Below are 16997 nucleotides of genomic sequence, written 5' to 3'. Positions count from 1 at the left end.
GTCTAGGAGGCTATACCTAACCCTTTTGGGAAGGTTTCCCAAAGAGGAGATAACTGAGTTGGAATTTGGAGGATGAGAAGGATTCTCTAAGCCTAACATATGGAGGAGGAAACCTACAACATGCAGTGGGAAGAATAGCATAAAGCTTGGAAAGGAAACATAAGGTGTCTTGAAGACAACAGAAAATGGGTTAGAATTCAGCTTTATTTTGGGGTTTGTTGCATGATGAGGTTCCAGTAGAGACATATATTAACAAAAATATTTTAACATTCTGATTACCATGTGATATAATATATGTAGTATGTAGAAAGATTTTTTAAATTTTTTATAAACTTAAGTTTTAAGTTTTTTAAGGTCAGATTTTAAGTTAGCTCTCATTTTCAATATTAAATTCTTAGAACAGAATTACTAAGATTAATTTTGTTACAACAGTATACTTTATAAAGTGATTTTGCACAGAATAATCCATTCATTCTTAAGATCACTGAGAAATAGATATGTCAAGAATTTTTTATCTACACTAAATATTATAATAGCAGAACTATTTAACCATCAGTATTATTTGTTAATATTTTTCTGAATGGTAAAATATTCTAGAATTTAAAATATTGCCATTCTCATTGGCATGACAATAAAAATAAAAATTTTTTAAAAATAAAATTTCTGATATGATTATGCATAGGCATGTTAAAAAATAGTCAAAATATCTTAAATTGGGAAATTAATAACATATGCACTATAACTAGTTTGGTGATATCAAGGTGTCAGTAAGTTCTCTGTGTAGTTGTCTTTTGCTTAATCAGAACTGAAGTGCCACTTGTAATTATGGATAATGTCAACACATAAGGGACCTTTGTGAATGTGTAAAAGGTACTGTCTCTGGAGGCACAAATTGCAAAATCTAGGGCTGCTTGGCACACAGAATGTCATCTGTCTCCTCTCGTGCCCCCCTCACATGGATGCCCATGCAGATGGCACAACCTGCATGCCCGCATCTGGCCATACTGCTGGGAATACACCTTTTGCAAATAAGCCAAACACATATGATTTGTGTCTATTAATAATTACCTGTGTTTCAAACTAACCATCCATCCTACATTTGTTCGTGTTGGAATTCCATTTACAACTCGCAATTGTTTTGTTTTGGCACAAGATATTACAGGATCTAAAAAGAGGACCAAACATAACATTTTGACAAAACATTTTTAAATACTCTGCCTCTTAGCTTTCTTAAATGCCATGATAACTAGACAAATGTAACCATTGTAATTGGGTCAGAAGAACATTTTTGGGAAAAATATTATGACTAAAGTGCCAAATCAGGCCCAAAATGTTTGTTATTCTCATAGTAGCACAGAAAAACTAATGATCTCAAGGTCGACAGCATTGCCATGACAGTGACAGAGGCCTTCCTCGCCCAGCACTAAGTCCAAGTTCTTCAGGTCTTTTAGGAATTGCATTTTCCTCACTAACCTCAACATAAATGAAACAATGCCATTTATAGTAGTTATTTCTAAATGTCAATGGAAATCAATAGCCTGAGTGAAACAAAAATTAAAAAGTATATACTGGGTTTATTACTTGAAATTGTACAGTGAGAATGCAGAGCCATTTTGAAACAGATTACCAACATTCTATTTATTATTATTATTCTAATCATTATCTAGTCATTATAGCTGAATGACATAATAGAGAATTCTTTGAAGCACACTTTTTCCTGCCCCTCTTCTGTGTTCTCTGCTTTATCCTTTCCAGTACTCCCCACAGTCTAAAACTGATCTTCAGCCTGGGACAAAACAGGTGGCCTGCCTCTTAAATCAAAACACGAGTAACTTCCTTTAGCTCAAAAAATACATGAAAATTGAAAACAAGTAGTTCTCAGACAGATTTTCTTAAATAAGGATTACCTGAACCTCCCGGGCTGTCATCTGTTGCCTAGTAGAGCAGGCAAAGAGCTTTAGATAGAGTGGGGCAGAGACTCTGCCCAAATGTCCAGCCTTCTGGTTTCATCCCTTCTGAGTTTTGCTTCTTTATTTAATTTAAAAGGAGAGTAAAGGTCCCTATGTACATTTTTCCCAGAATTAAAAGCAATAGAAATGCTTGTTTAAGATAAATATATCTTAAATTTCCTGGTAGAGAATTGAATCTAGATATTTACTATGCAGTTACCTTTGTAACCCCAGTACATATGCACATCAAAAAATTAAGTGAAAATAGATTAACTTATATTTTTATGATGGAAGTTGATATCCTGATAAGATATTTTACTATGAATAAAATAATGACATCATTTCTGACACATAGAGACTCAAATATACCAAATATTACTTACGGTCTAAATTGACTATTGTAGGTGTGGTATCACCTTCACCTGTAAAAGTAAGTATATACATATATACATAATTCAAACATACATATTTCTATTATATAGAACCAAAGCTATATATTGAAGTTGAAATACCCATGAACTGGATACTTTACTAAAATTATTTATTAATTACATTTTATTGATTATGCTATTATAGTTATCCCAATTTTTTCCCTCTTGCCCCCCTCTACCCAGCACCCCCCACTCTCTCAGGCAATCCCCACACCATTGCTCATGTTCATGGGTCTTACACACAAGTTCTTTGGCTACTCCATTTGCTATACTGTATTTTATATCCCCATGGCTGTTCTGTAACTACCAATTTGTACTTCTTAATCCCCTCACCTGTTCGCCTATTCTCCCACACTCTCTTCCCATCTGACAACCATCAAAACCTTCTCTGTATCCATGATTTTGTCTGTGTTCTTGTTTACTTAGTTCGTTTCTTAGATTTAATTGTTGATAGATATTGGTTTATTGCCATTTTGTTATTATTTTAAATTTTCTTCTTTTCCTTAAATAATTCCCTTTAACATTTCATATAATGATGGTTTGGTGATGATGAATGTCTTTAGTTTTTTTCTTGCCTGGGAAGCTCTTTATCTGTCCTTTGATTTTAAATGATAACTTTGCTGGGTAGAGTATCTTGACTATAGGTCCCTGCTTTTTCTGACTTTGAGTATTTCTTGCCAATCCCTTCTAGCCTGTAAAGTTTCTTTTGAGAAATCAGCTGACAGTCTCATAGGAACTCTTCTGTAGGTAACTAACTGTTTTTCTCTTGTTGGTTTTAAGATTCTCTTTTTGTCTTTAACCTTCAGTATTTTAATTATGATGTGTCTGTTTGGGACTTTCTGTGCATCCTGGACTTGTGTGTCTATTCCTTCACCAGTTAGGTCAGTTTTCTTTCATTATTTTTTCAAATAAATTTCTAATTTCTTGCTCTTTCTCTACTCCTTATGGCAGTCATCCCTATGAGTATGAATGTTGGTGCCCTTGAAGTTGTCCAAACAACAACTTTACTAAAATTCTAGGCATTCTATTCAAAGATAAAATACAGTTGTTCTCTTTTGAGTAATTATGTGTCATTTTATTGGAATATTGAAGGTATGTGCCTGCTAGTAGTACATGATGTGAGAAAAGCCTGTTTTATAGCTGTGGAAGCTCCTTACCAGCATCAAGAAGCTGCCTCATTCTAAACACTGTACAAAAGGAACATTTTATTGAGTAGCACTAATGCTCATTATTGCTTGCTTAGGCCATTCATAGAGCTAAACTATGTTTTTACTGTAATTTGGCCCATTTATATTTATTCTGAAAATTATATTTTTAAAATATGGTTGAGGATAATTGAAACTCTGGATGCTTCAGAAAAATATAAGAATTCTAGAAGATAGACAACAACATCATTATCAATGGACAAAAAGGTATAACAGAATATAGTTTTGTTTTGTTAGAATATGTCAAAGGTTTGTTTTTGCAGATGGTAGTAGAAAATATGGAAAGAAGAAAATGCTAGAAACTAGAAATTAATTTTAATGAAAACCTCATAGCTTACTTTTTTTTCATAACCTTCCTCCTGGGGCTTAACTGCTACAAAGAAGGTTTGGAAGGTGCCAGGATTTGAGAATACTTATGCAGTAATGAATGAGGCACAAGACATTTCCTATAGTTTAATGTCCGACTGTTCAGAATTGATGGCATAGAGTTTAGTCAGGCAATGTTTGGACCCAGCTGGTTGTTAATCTCTGGAAGTACCCTAAGCTCAAATAAACTGTCAACAAAGGAATGATGGCTTCTGAATTTCTTTTTAATACATGCAAATTTGATTGCTATTTGTCAAGAATCTCAAGAAAATTAATACATGCTAAAGAGGTTTTACTTAAGTTCATTTACCAGACCTAAGTATTTTAAATGAATAAGGGAAAAGCAAATACATACATTTCATCATTTCTCTTTCCCTTTAGTTATCTTGGGGGAGGGTTTTGTTTTAGAGTAGGCTGAGATCAAGGTTTTAGTTTATAGTACAAATAAGGACTAAGGCTGACTGTGGGTCATTAAAACATCAAGAATATTGGTTTTCCCACTGAAGTCAATTACTTCAAAATTACAAAATAAAAAACTAGATATGTATTTCTTAAGTTGTCCTGATGAGAAAGACTAAAATTGTGTATCAAATTTCCTATTCCTAAGCATCAAGTTAATGGGACAATATAGTATTTAGTTTATTATTGAACCTTACTAAAATATTCAAATTTTAAAAATTGGCAGACATTGTAAATTATGGACTTTAATAAATAATAATTATTAATATTATATTATTGATACTAATATTATTAATTAATAATTGATAATATATACACATACATAGTTTCCTCTATGCCAATATTTCTCACACTTCAGAATAAGCTGAAATACCACCTAAGATCAGACTTCCAGAGATTCTGGATTGAAGGCTAGATTATGAATTTTTAAAAAAGCACTCCAGGTACTTCTGTTGCACATTTTGAGCAAAACTTTGAAAAACTGCTCCCTAGGTCTTTTCCATTTTACCATCACATACTATTTTTAATTTCCCTCTTTTACTTCTTCCCCACTATCTACACCACAATACAGAAATCTAAAAAAAAACAAATATGATACAAATCTGATTTTGTATTGATTCAACTTACACTTGAAGAACAGAAATGTGAATGATAAAAGTTGTATCTGTGGAAGAGTAGGAAGAGTGCATGCATGCATGTTTATGTTGCCTCAGGATCAAATATACACTGTTGCTAAAAATGAATACCACCTATTTCTCTAGGCAGACAGCTATGTCTCTATCCTCATTATATATTTTAATATTAACATGTATTTATTATGTGATTATATTTACATTTTTTTACACAAATGTCTCCTTTCCACACTGAAAACTATTTAAAGGTAAGAAATATTGTTTATGTTGTTGTGTACTGAGCATGTTATATGGGGCTTTGCACACAATAGTAGCTCAATTTGAAATTGTTAATAAATGAGTAAATGAATAAAAATTAGGACAGAAGTAACTTGCCCAAGGCACTGATAGTGATAGAGCTGGAATTCTTACCCAAGAAGTCAGATTGAAAGCTCTTAATCATGACACTCTCAGTTGGTAAAACTTAAGATTTTTCTAAAACTTAAGCTATATTGAATGTGTATGTGTATAGACAAATGTATTAACATTTCTACAGTTTTTTTGCATATCTTACATCCTTAAAATGTAAGTTAAATATTATTTTTCAATATTTTAAAAGTAATAAAACCCTCTACATGTTTTTGATATTAAAAATATATAGTGTGAAAATGATTTATAAATCTCTTCAGTTAAATAAACAAGATCTCCAATGTTCTAAAGATAAATTCCATTAGCCTTTCACCACTGGTAAAACATAAATAAAGCCTGGCTGTAAATATTACTTAGAAAAATGACAGTGTAAAATTATTTTTTAAAGAGTAATGTATAGAATACATTGAAATAAAAATGAGATACCTGCAATAGCATTTAATCAAATACGAGCGACACCCTGAATCTTTCAATAGCACATTAAAACTTTTAGTTTAAAAATGTTAGTTGAAAGTTATGTTTTAAAACCTTTAAATTATTAGGGTCCTGTGTCGGTTAGGTTTATAATCCAAAGCACAGTTCCCCGAGATCCTACGAGCACATTCTATGTGCCATAATTAGGCTAATGTGATTTTTACAATTCTACAGGGAAAGCATTCATACCTGTTTTAAAAGCCGTATCATTGACTATTTTTTCTTCTTCCTAGATCATTGGATATTCTACTAGCCTTTATTACTCTTAATCACAGAAACTTCACAAAAAAGTTCTATGAGGTAAAACTAATATTTAGAAAAAAATAATTCTTTAACCATTTTTAAAATATGGTATGCTAGAGATGTAGGTTTGTTTGCTTGTTTGTTCTAGTGTTAAAATTTGAAAGACAGCTTCTGTAGAAGAACATTTTCAGAACCTATGCAAACCCTAATATGAGAAAAATGATTATACCTGATGAAATAAAATGTAATAATATAATAGTATTTATTTGCAAACATATGGCTGTTTACTGTTATAAAAAATTTTATTAAAAATAAATTGGTAAGATCCAAGTCTTAATTATAGATATGCTTGATTAACATTATATTTGTCTAGCGATTTTACACTAAAATTTCATGAAACATGACTAATGATCCCACGTAAGGTAAAAAATTATCTTTTTAATTGTACATTTATTAAGGAAAAACAGACTTGTATTTATACTTCATGTTTTAAAGCAAACATCATTTCTTCAATCTAATGTCTGTTCTTTCTTTTTAAGATTTTATTTATTTATTTTTAGAAAAAGGAGAAGGGAGGGAGAGAAACATCAATGTGTGGTTGCCTCTCAACTGCCCCCTACTGGGAACCTGGACTACAACCCAGGCATGTGACCTCACTAAGAATCAAACTGGCGACCCTTTGCTTCGCAGGCCAGCACTCAATTCACTGAGCCCCAACAGCCAGGGCTAATGTCTGTTCTAGAAGCAGGTGCTTTTGCTGTTATTTTAAAGGTTCTTATCACTGGCTTGTCTCACAAGAAATATATTCTTAAAACTGACTCTTCCTAAACTTATAAAAGGATGTCCTTTTTAAACAAGAAGGTAGTTTAACAGTGTTTAAAGATGTTTGCTATAAACACAGAGCTGTGAGATAATGCAGTATTGAACAATAGCCTCTTGCTACTATTTAGCTTTATAATAAGGCTTTTTCACTCAATAACAGGTTGAGGACATATTTCTATCTGAATATATCTTACTCTACATCAGTGGTTCTCAGTGGGGGTATCTCACCCCCCACCCTCCAAGGAACATGGGAAAATGTCTGGAAATATTTCTTATTGTCATGGCTACAGGGATTAATGGTAGTATTGACATCTAGTAAACTGAGACTGGGGACACTACTAAGCATCTTATTATGCATAAGACATCCTCCCCCAAGATTTACCCTGCACAAAGTGCTGTTATTATCGAGGCTGAAATTCCAGGCCCTCACAAATATTGGCCGTTAACAATCATTTTCTTATGTGCCAGCCTGATAGGTAGAAATTACATATTATGCTTTTATAATTTCATTTTTCTTACAGTTAAGTTTTAATGCCTTTGTTTATTCATTATATTTATTCTCGAGAATTCATTTTCTTCATCTTTCTGCTGTTATCTCATCTTTTTTATTGATATATAGAGGCTCTTTCCTATGAAGTACATCAGACATACATGTTTTACATACATCTTACTTTACACACTAGTACTCTTAACACAATTGTCCTTGGCTCACAGAAGTGGATAGAACACTCCAGGCTTCTTAGTCTTGGGCCAAAGAACTAAGAAGAAGACAGAAGCACCACTATCTCAGGTCTGTTGAGGAGACGGTTAGTGGGTTGGGGGGTTTGCTGAAAGCTATGCTATGCTCAGCAGCTGAACAGGTCATACTGGTAATGGAATAGGGAGGTCTTTCTAGGACAGTTATACTAGAACCATGCCAATTATTGCTTCTGGTCTGCAAATGAGAATCTTCTGAGAAAGGAAAATCTTTAAAAGGTCAGGAGAATGTCTCCTTGTCTAGATGACAGATGAATACAGTTGTATGAGTGTGTGTGTATGTTGCTGTCAGGAGTACATTCTCATTTGGGGATCGGACACAGGCCTCCCGTGTTATTTTCACCTCTCATTAAGGTATTGATTTAGAGAAGATGTAGTATATTTAAAATATTTCACCCAAAAAAGATCGTTAAATGTACTTACAACGAGAAATAGGGCAATAATCCCAGGGAATAAGAGGATTCCCTGTGTAACACCAGGGACCATGGGCATCATCATCAGGATTCCGGCAGTAATTCTTATTCAGCTTACTAGCATCTGGTTCCCAGAAGATATGCCTGCATAAACAAACTCTGAACATCACAAGATGCTCATTTTGTCCAAGAAAAACAAAATGTCACCAAGAAAATATAATCCTAGTACACAGCTTTCATTATAGTTGCAGCACAAGCTTCAACTGGTATGAATTTTGGTTATTTTGTTTGAGATTTATTTTGTTATTCTTACAGGTTGGAAGCATGTTCTCTAACTCAGGGATACAGAATGGGGCTGCAAAATTAGCATAGATAAAGCAATGAAAGTTTTTGTGACTCTACTTCTCTTTAACAATTATAGTGGCAAGTTAACAACACACCTGTACACAGAAATGGAGAAACATTGCCAGAAAATGAGCAGATGACAAAGAAGATCAGGAAACATATGAAGCATCACTACCAAAATCACTATGTCAAAGTACAAGAAGAAACATTGAAAAACTAATAATAATGTGCTAATGGAATAAACTCTAAAAATATCACTGGTCATAGAGTTATGAAACATGATTTTTTGAAAGTTAAGTGAGTGACATTTTGGCCTTTCATATTTTACATCTTTACTAAATTTATTACAAAGGAAATGCAAAAATATTGTATATTATTTTATAAGATCATACCTGCTCATATAACATTAATATTTATATTTACTTGAATAACATTAAGTCAAATTCCAAGTGGCTATTCTAACAAAGTCATAAAAACTATGCATCTAACTCGATTCATTTTGGATTATTAATCATTACCCTGTTTGAATGCAATTCATATGTCATTTTAAAAAATTGGGAAGAGCTGGGGCCTGGAGACTCGGATCATCTTTTCAAACTCAGGTTTATTTTCTGGAGCAGTAACATCAGCAAGCACATATAATACTTACTACATACCAGATTCTGGGATTTATGTATATAACCTAAATGGTACTGTGCAACTTAATCACCCATCAATTTCCTACAAATTATTTGCAAGTGATTTTTATCTATTTCCAGAAGTAAACCAAAACAATGAATTAATAGTTATAACCACTGCAATACCTAAATGAATGTCACATATTTTCAGTGGTATGCTGCCAAGTGTTTAAAAACTGGCACTCTACGTGTTTCTGAGGAGAGTCTTTACACATTGTCCCTGCTGGTTTCTGTGGAGTAAATACTTGTACCGTAATGTCAACCTCCTGATGAGACATCACTGAAGGCAGAGCTGCTACAGTTGTCTCTCACAAGTCTGTCCATAAAAACCAATCCACCCCATTGTATTTCTAAAAATGATTTTAAAAATAGCAATGCTGAAACCAGCATTTCATTTTAATCATCCAATTCTTGATTAAAATTCTTTAATGAATCCTTTGAATGCTTCGGATAAAATCCAAACTTGTGAACACAGTTTATAAGCCTCTTTATGGCCTTGCAGGAGAATTCCTTGTCTGGGGACAGTGGCCAAATTATGTTGTTTCAACCCTACCAAAATTATTTCTGACTTTCAAACATTCAGCCTTTAGTCTTTTGCACAATCTATTCATTCTGTCTGATGGACTCTTCTTATATTCCCTTTTACCAGTTCCTATTTATCACCTATGTCCCAGCTAGTATCCCTTCCTCCAGGAAGTCTTCCTGACAAAGGCTTTGATGGCTCTTCCTTGCATTCCCACACCATGAAATACGCTATTTTCTGATTTTTATGATATGGTATTGGCACTTGCTGTTTTTTTGGCATTACATACTAGAATGTGAAATGTGTGAGGGCAGAATTCTGCTTATGCCTGAAGTCCTACAGCTGCTGTGTTCAACAGAGTTGCCTCTGGGTCCATGGGGAGACTGAGAAATTGGTATGTGATTTGTCCAAGCTGAACAGTGCTGTAATTGTAAATATACATGGAATTTTGAAACTTTGATATAAAAAGGTAAAAGATCCCATTAATAATTTTATATTGAATACATATTAAAATGAAAGGGGTTTAGATATAAATATATTAATAAAAACAAACTTACCTGTTTATTTTTACTTCATTACATGTAGCTATTAGAAAACTTAAAAGTACACGTGCAGCTTAGGGATGTGAAATGCACATTTACATTAGAGAGTACTACCTTAAAATTATCACTACTTGTGAAGTAAATTATCCACTAGTGAGTACATTCTGGAAGAGAATAAAGGCTGTAAAGTTAAAGTGGGAATGGAGGCAAAATGACTCAACTTCTCTGAGTCCTAAAATTCTTATTCCCATATATAGTCATATTTTCCACAAAGGATTAGAATAGCCAGGTACAATGACAACTCATATAGAGCAACCAGGTACTTGATCGAATGACACTGAACTTTTACCTTTTATTCTAGTATATATATTTAGGATATTTACTAAAAGTTGATTTTATGTCACAATTATGTCTTATACTTATTTTGTAATGTTAAACACACTAGCACTATCGCTAGGGTTAAACTGAAGATAACTTAGTTTTCTGAGAATGTGTCCAATATCAAAATAATGACTTCTGTAAAATATATGGATTTTTTCCAATTATGTATATATTCCTTGAATTATAGAAAATTTTGTATGTCAAAGTAAGGCTAACACAAGGAAACTGGTCTTTCTAAGCTTTGAGTAATTAGTTGAATATTAAGGTATGTATTTACATGAAAATGATAATGAACTGAGTTTTGTGAATATTAACAATTAATTAATTATGAGAATATAATAATAAAATGTACTCCAGGAAACATGAGATTTGTCAATTATACACTATCTTATCAAGTTATATAACAATTTTCTCAATATGACCACATCCTCCTTAAAAATGGAGCCAAAATGTATGCTCACTCTTTGTTAATGTTCTCTATGGCACCTATCAGAGCAGAACATACAGTAAATGCCAAATGAATATAGGCTGGCTTGAATTTCTTATTTAAAATTTTGCTACATGAATGAACATCTAATGTTTTTGTTAGTTTATGATCATATATAAGTAATGAAAAGAAATAGCAATGGACTTACCTGAGTATACCTATTTGCTATTATCATTACATACTGTGTATTGTAAGAAAGAAATTTACGCACCGGTGCAAGTCCTCCATGTTCTTGTCCCACATAGAACATGTGAATCCAGATCGTGTTTTAGATAAGTTGCCCATGTAATTTTTGCCATTCCCACGATAACAATCTAAACATAAATATATGGAAAAAGGATAGTAAAACTAGGACATATAGTACAAAAACATCTTTTACAAAATATAAATTCATAAAATTAAATCATTCTAAAATCTGTACAAATTAAATTACTTTATTTTCAACCAAATTTCTTTCTCATTTAAAATGAGATTTTTATGTCATAAATTACATATATTTTTAAAAAATCAAAAAATTTAAATAGGTGGCTTTTTTAAAAACATTTTATTTATTTATTTTCAGAGAGGGAAGGGAGGGAGAAAGAGAGAGAGAGCAAAACATCAATGTGCGGTTGCTGGGGGTCATGGCCTGCAACCCAGGCATGTACCCTGACTGGGAATTGAATCTGCGACACTGGTTCGCAGCTCGTGCTCAATCCACTGAGCTACGCCAGCCAGGGCTAATAGGTGGCTTTTAAGGACACTTAAAATGAGAATTTTTAGAATGACATATATATTTCCCAACATTTTCTTCTGAAAAACTTTACACCACAGAAAAGAATGACATAATGAATACTCATATATTCATCATATTTGTTGTATTTTGATTTTATCTTTCATGAAATCGATATTTGAGTCTCCCGAACCAGCTCTTTTGCAAATGTGCTTTCATCTCACTTCACCTTTTTAATTTTTCATGAATAAAATCAAGTTAAAGACAGGAATACTACATAAGTGATATTTTGTCCTTTTCAGAGCTTTATATATATGTCACATGGTGTCAGTCTTTTTTCATTGTTCATGGTGAGTTCAATTACTTGGTTAAGTGGTGTAAAGGAAAAACTTCTCTTTTTATACAACAACAACAAAAAACTGTTGGGGCCTTGAAACTGAGTAAATATCTATTGTCAAACAACAGTTACAAAATTGCTTAGGCATACCTTGTTTAATTTTGCATGATTCAGTACTATGCTGGTTTTAAATTGGTTATTTTTTCATTTCTTACACTTCATTAGTTGTCATTCTTCTTGTAAATGAGTTGGTCTTTCTCCCTTACTCCTTCCATTTAAGGGTTATTATTACCAGTAGACAACCCATACCCTCCACCTGCTCCTTTTCAGGGAGCTGACTAGCTCCATGCTGGACATACTGTGCAGAGCTGCAGGGAGGAGGGGGCGCACCTCTGTGGGTGGGGTGAGGAGCCTGGAGGCTTGGCTGATAACAGCATCGCAGCTGCAACTATCTAGCCCAGAGGCAGTGGGAACTCTGTTGGACACCACAAATTGCAGGGTGGCACCTCCCCCAGTGGGAGCAATGGTTGGGCCAGGCTGCAGCAGAGTGTTAGCCCCGAGACACCACAGCCACTCTGGCCCCTAGACCCCAGGGCAGCGAAGCTAGGCAGCCCCCAGACTGGTGGGGTCAGGGGAAGCTTCTTAAACTGAGCCTGCCGAAAGCTGGAAATATGAATGCACAGGGCCCAAGCACCCACTGGAAAGCTGGAATGATGAATGGATGGTGATCCAGCAGGCTAAGGGCTAGAGGGATAAATGGATAGGATCTCCTCCCCACTGGTATTCCAAAAGCTAGAAAAGTAACTGGATAAAGGGACACATTCTTCCCCCAGCCCCTCTGGTACCAGATTGAGGGTGGGACTAGGGGAAGGCAGGCACATGTACCCTAGAATTCAGAATGGTGGCATGGGAGGTGTAGGACCAAAGCAGCCTGACAGTCTTGCCTGGGGAAAGAAGGTGTTGGTTGGGAGGTGGACTCACCCAAAGCACAGAACGTTTAGGAAGTTAATTGGTCTTTCTGAGAATGTACCTGGCCTGTTCCACACCCAAAACAGATATAGCCTCAGGTGAACAAAGAATCTCTCTTGCTCCTCGTTCACTGCTTGGGACAGTGCACTGGCCTGTCCTCTCCATTGGCCAATGACCTAGCAGTCACATGGCCATGGCCACACTGGCTCTACATGCAGTCTCCAGGAGGGAGCCTGAAGCCAGTCAGCAGCTGGGAACAAGACAAGGTACCTGGCTGACCACTTAGCTTGTTACCTTAGGCTCCAAAGGATCGTTCTTTAAAATGGAAGAGAAACTCTGGACACTGCCTTTTGTTCTAGTCTTGATAAGGACAGCTGGGTTTTGAGGTGAAGAGCCTCAAGTCATGAGTCTGTCATTCTCCAAAATGGCTCAACATCCAGAAAAACCTTTTCCCTTTTGCATCAGCACCCACCTCACAACGTTGGCTTTTGTGGTGACAGGCAGCTGAAACCCTGTCTGTTTGTTTGTGTGTGTGTGTGTGTGTGTGTGTGTGTGTGTGTGTGTGTGTGTCTGTTTTGGTTCAATAACATTACTACTACCAGTAGTAGTACTGGTGGTAGGGTACTGGTGGTGAGACTAATGCTAGTTGCAGATGGAGTGATATAAATGTGGACTCACGAATTCTCTTTTTATTCAGTGGGATATGTAAGCTATTCCTGTTGCTCATCTTGATGCTCAAATTTTTCCAAAATTAGCCAATGGAAGCCACTTTAAACTGGCTCCTGGGTCATTCATCATATACCATACTTTTTTTACATTTTTATTAAATTTACTGGGGTGCATTGCTTAATAGGAGCATACAGCTTTCAAGTGTACACTTCTGTGATACAAAATCTTGATATTGCACTGTATGCCCTCCACCCAAGTCAAATCAATTGAGCAATTTGTGTTCTATTAAACATTGGTATATGTTCATATTCTTAATTTTTTCCATCATAAAAGGAATTCAAGTTCTTCCATATATGTAAGTTTCACTACTACATTTCAGAAGAAATGCTATTCCATATTTTGAAATAATACTGCATATTTTAAACAGTACTATCCTGAAACAGTCCTAAGTTTTGTATGAATATGAACTGTGAATTTTACTATTAAACTTTGTAAACCATACTAGATTATCATTGGTTTTAATTCTGCTATGTGATTATAACAAATAAAAGGTACAAATCTTAATAAAATTTATAAATCAATAATTTAATAATTTGATCAGAAATCAGTTAACACAGTAAAAATGTACACATGTATATTGTGACATACACACATATACATTTATACTATAATATACAGGCTGTTTGTATATATTCTACATATGTATTATAATGTCTTTTTTAGTAGTAGTAAGACCCTTTATTTATGAATAAAAGAACAATAAATATATTTTAGTCTCACTTAATTTTAAATTAACAATACAACTTAAAATTACTGCATATTAGTTCTTGCAGAGTTTTATCATAGTTTTTACAATCTCATATTTTATTGTGTTTGTTATCTGTTCTTCCAAGAGCACTTTATAATCACTTGGTTTGGTATTTTAAAAAAAGACTTGTTGATCTATTTATTAATATTAAATTTATAAATTAGCCTAGGCATCATTTATGTATTTATGACATTGGGTTCTCATGTTAAGGGCAAGGAATGTTTTCCTACATGTTAAAGTATACTTTAGTCGCTTTCAGGAGTGCTTTAAAATTTTATTACATATATTTTATACATTTCTAAATATATTCCTAATTTTCCATCAGTTTTGTTGCTAGCATAGACATACTTTTCTATTTAATGAAATCATCAAACTTACATATAATGCAATTGATATCCATATATCAATTGTATATCTTGCTACCTCAGTAAATTTTTTTATTTAAATTCAGTTGTCCATGTATATATTTTTATGTCACTTGCATAAAGAGAGGTCCTTTGCTTTTTACTCAATTGATATGCTTTCTTATCTACTTGTACAATATCTCCAATATAATGTTAAAGAAAAATACAATACCATATTTACAATGCTAAATAGTGAAGGAGATAGCAGACATTCTTTTTTTTATTTTATTTTTTAACCTTATTAAGAGTGCCTTAATGTTTCTCCATTAATTAAGTGGTAGTTCCTTTATTGAACTGTTTACTCAAATTTTATTCAGGATCTATATGTTAATATTCAAAAATGATTATGAAACTATATATATGCTCTCTTTATTATGTTTAAATATTAATACTGTAATCCATTATAGAAATAATATGGAAATTTTGCTGTATTTTTTAAGCTCCAGGGCAAATCATGCAGTACTGAAATGATTTCATCTGTCAATTTATCTAGGTGTGGTCTGATTTTGCTGAAGTAGTTCAGTAATAAATTTTCATATTTTTCTATAGGAATAAGTTTATATAAGATTTTTCTACCAGTAGCAATTCAAATAATTTGAATTTTCCTGGCAAATTACTCACTTTATTTTTATTTTCAAAGTTTTATTTTTATTTTAATTGTTGTTCAAGTACAGTTTTCTGTCTTTTACTCTCATCCCAGCCCACCACCCAGCCTCCCCACCTCCCTCCCATTTCCACCCCTCCACCCCCGCTGCCTAGTTTTTGTCCATGTGTCCTTTATACTTGCTCCTGCAAACCCTTTCTTTTTCCTCCTGAAATTCCCTCCTCTCTCCCCTCTGGTCACTGTCAGCCTGTTCTCCATTTCAGTGTCTTTAGTTATATTTTGCTTGTTTCTTTGTTTTGTTGTTTAGGTTCCTGTTAAAGGTGAGATCATATATTTTCAAAGTTTTTTTTATATGAGTTTGTATTAAGTAATCTCTTATGTTTTCTAATTTTCCTGTGTCAATGGTTATCTGCCTTGATAACTGCATTTTAAAATTATATAATATATAAAAATATGGTACACATTTGAAATATATTTTATAATTAAAAAATACATATATTTTATATATTTGTTTCTTTCTTGAGCCAGTTAGTTGGTAGTATTTATTTTATTAATTTTATTAATTTTTTCAAAGAACCATCATTTATTCATTAGTTCTTTTTTGCTTTATCTGCCCTTTTTGTCTTTTTTTAGAATGGTTTTGGTTTCTCCCCTATTCTTGTTTTTTAAGATTTTATTTATTTATTTATTTTCAGAGAGGTGATATCAGTTGTCTCTCACATACATCGCAACACACTCATGTGCCCAGACTGGGAATCAAACTGGCAACACTGTGCTTCAAAGTCCGGCCCTCAATCCACTGAGCCAGCCAGGGCTCTCCCTAATTCTTTGAGCTGAAAATTTCACTGACTTTCCTTTATTATTCACGATATTGATGTAAATATTTACAGCTGTGAATTTGTTCTGTTTACTGTATTAAGTGTATCTCATATAATCTAATGATGTTTTATCAGCATTTTAAAAGAAATTCTGCAACCTCAGTTTTTATTTTTAAAGTTATTTAATAATCAATTAGAAGAGTATTTGTACATATGCTAACTGAGATTTTGCAGGATTTGAGAAAAAGTTTGTAATTCATCAATTGGTATGTGTAATTTATATTTTCTCTTACACGAAGAGGGTATGAGCAACATCCTTTTGTTTGTGTGTGTGTTCTTCCATGTGCATGCATATGTATCTCCTATATAACAACGCACACCATTAGCTTGGCAATATCACGAAATAGCGTGTTAAAAATATCACAGCTGTATGTTGAATTGGCTAACTGTGCCTCTTAAGTAAGATTCCTGCATTTTTAAATTGTGCCATAGAGCCTGCACTTTGCTGGGATGTCTCAGGTACATTATTAAAGAAAATTAATGCAATATACTGTTAAAGTATT

General features: G+C 33.6%; 1 protein-coding gene across 3 annotated transcripts in view; it reads right to left on the bottom strand.

Annotated features, from left to right (window-relative positions):
- Positions 1-16997, bottom strand: part of HGF (hepatocyte growth factor) — a 79262-nt gene that overhangs the window by 9323 nt on the left and 52942 nt on the right. For all 3 annotated transcript variants that reach the window (XM_045827654.1, XM_045827652.1, XM_045827655.1), the window contains 4 exons: positions 11325-11427; positions 8169-8302; positions 2333-2371; positions 1069-1165 (listed from right to left, as the gene is read on the bottom strand). In XM_045827654.1, coding sequence (XP_045683610.1) covers positions 1069-1165; positions 2333-2371; positions 8169-8302; positions 11325-11427 — 373 coding nt within the window. The remainder of the gene's footprint in view (positions 1-1068; positions 1166-2332; positions 2372-8168; positions 8303-11324; positions 11428-16997) is intronic.

Source organism: Phyllostomus hastatus, unplaced genomic scaffold, assembly GCF_019186645.2.
Source record: "Phyllostomus hastatus isolate PE091 unplaced genomic scaffold, TTU_PhHast_1.1 phas_scaffold_78, whole genome shotgun sequence".
In the NCBI taxonomy this organism is placed as follows: Eukaryota; Metazoa; Chordata; class Mammalia; order Chiroptera; family Phyllostomidae; genus Phyllostomus; species Phyllostomus hastatus.
The sequence above is the reverse complement of the archived record's forward strand: the minus strand, read 5'-3'. Positions and strand labels throughout refer to the sequence as shown.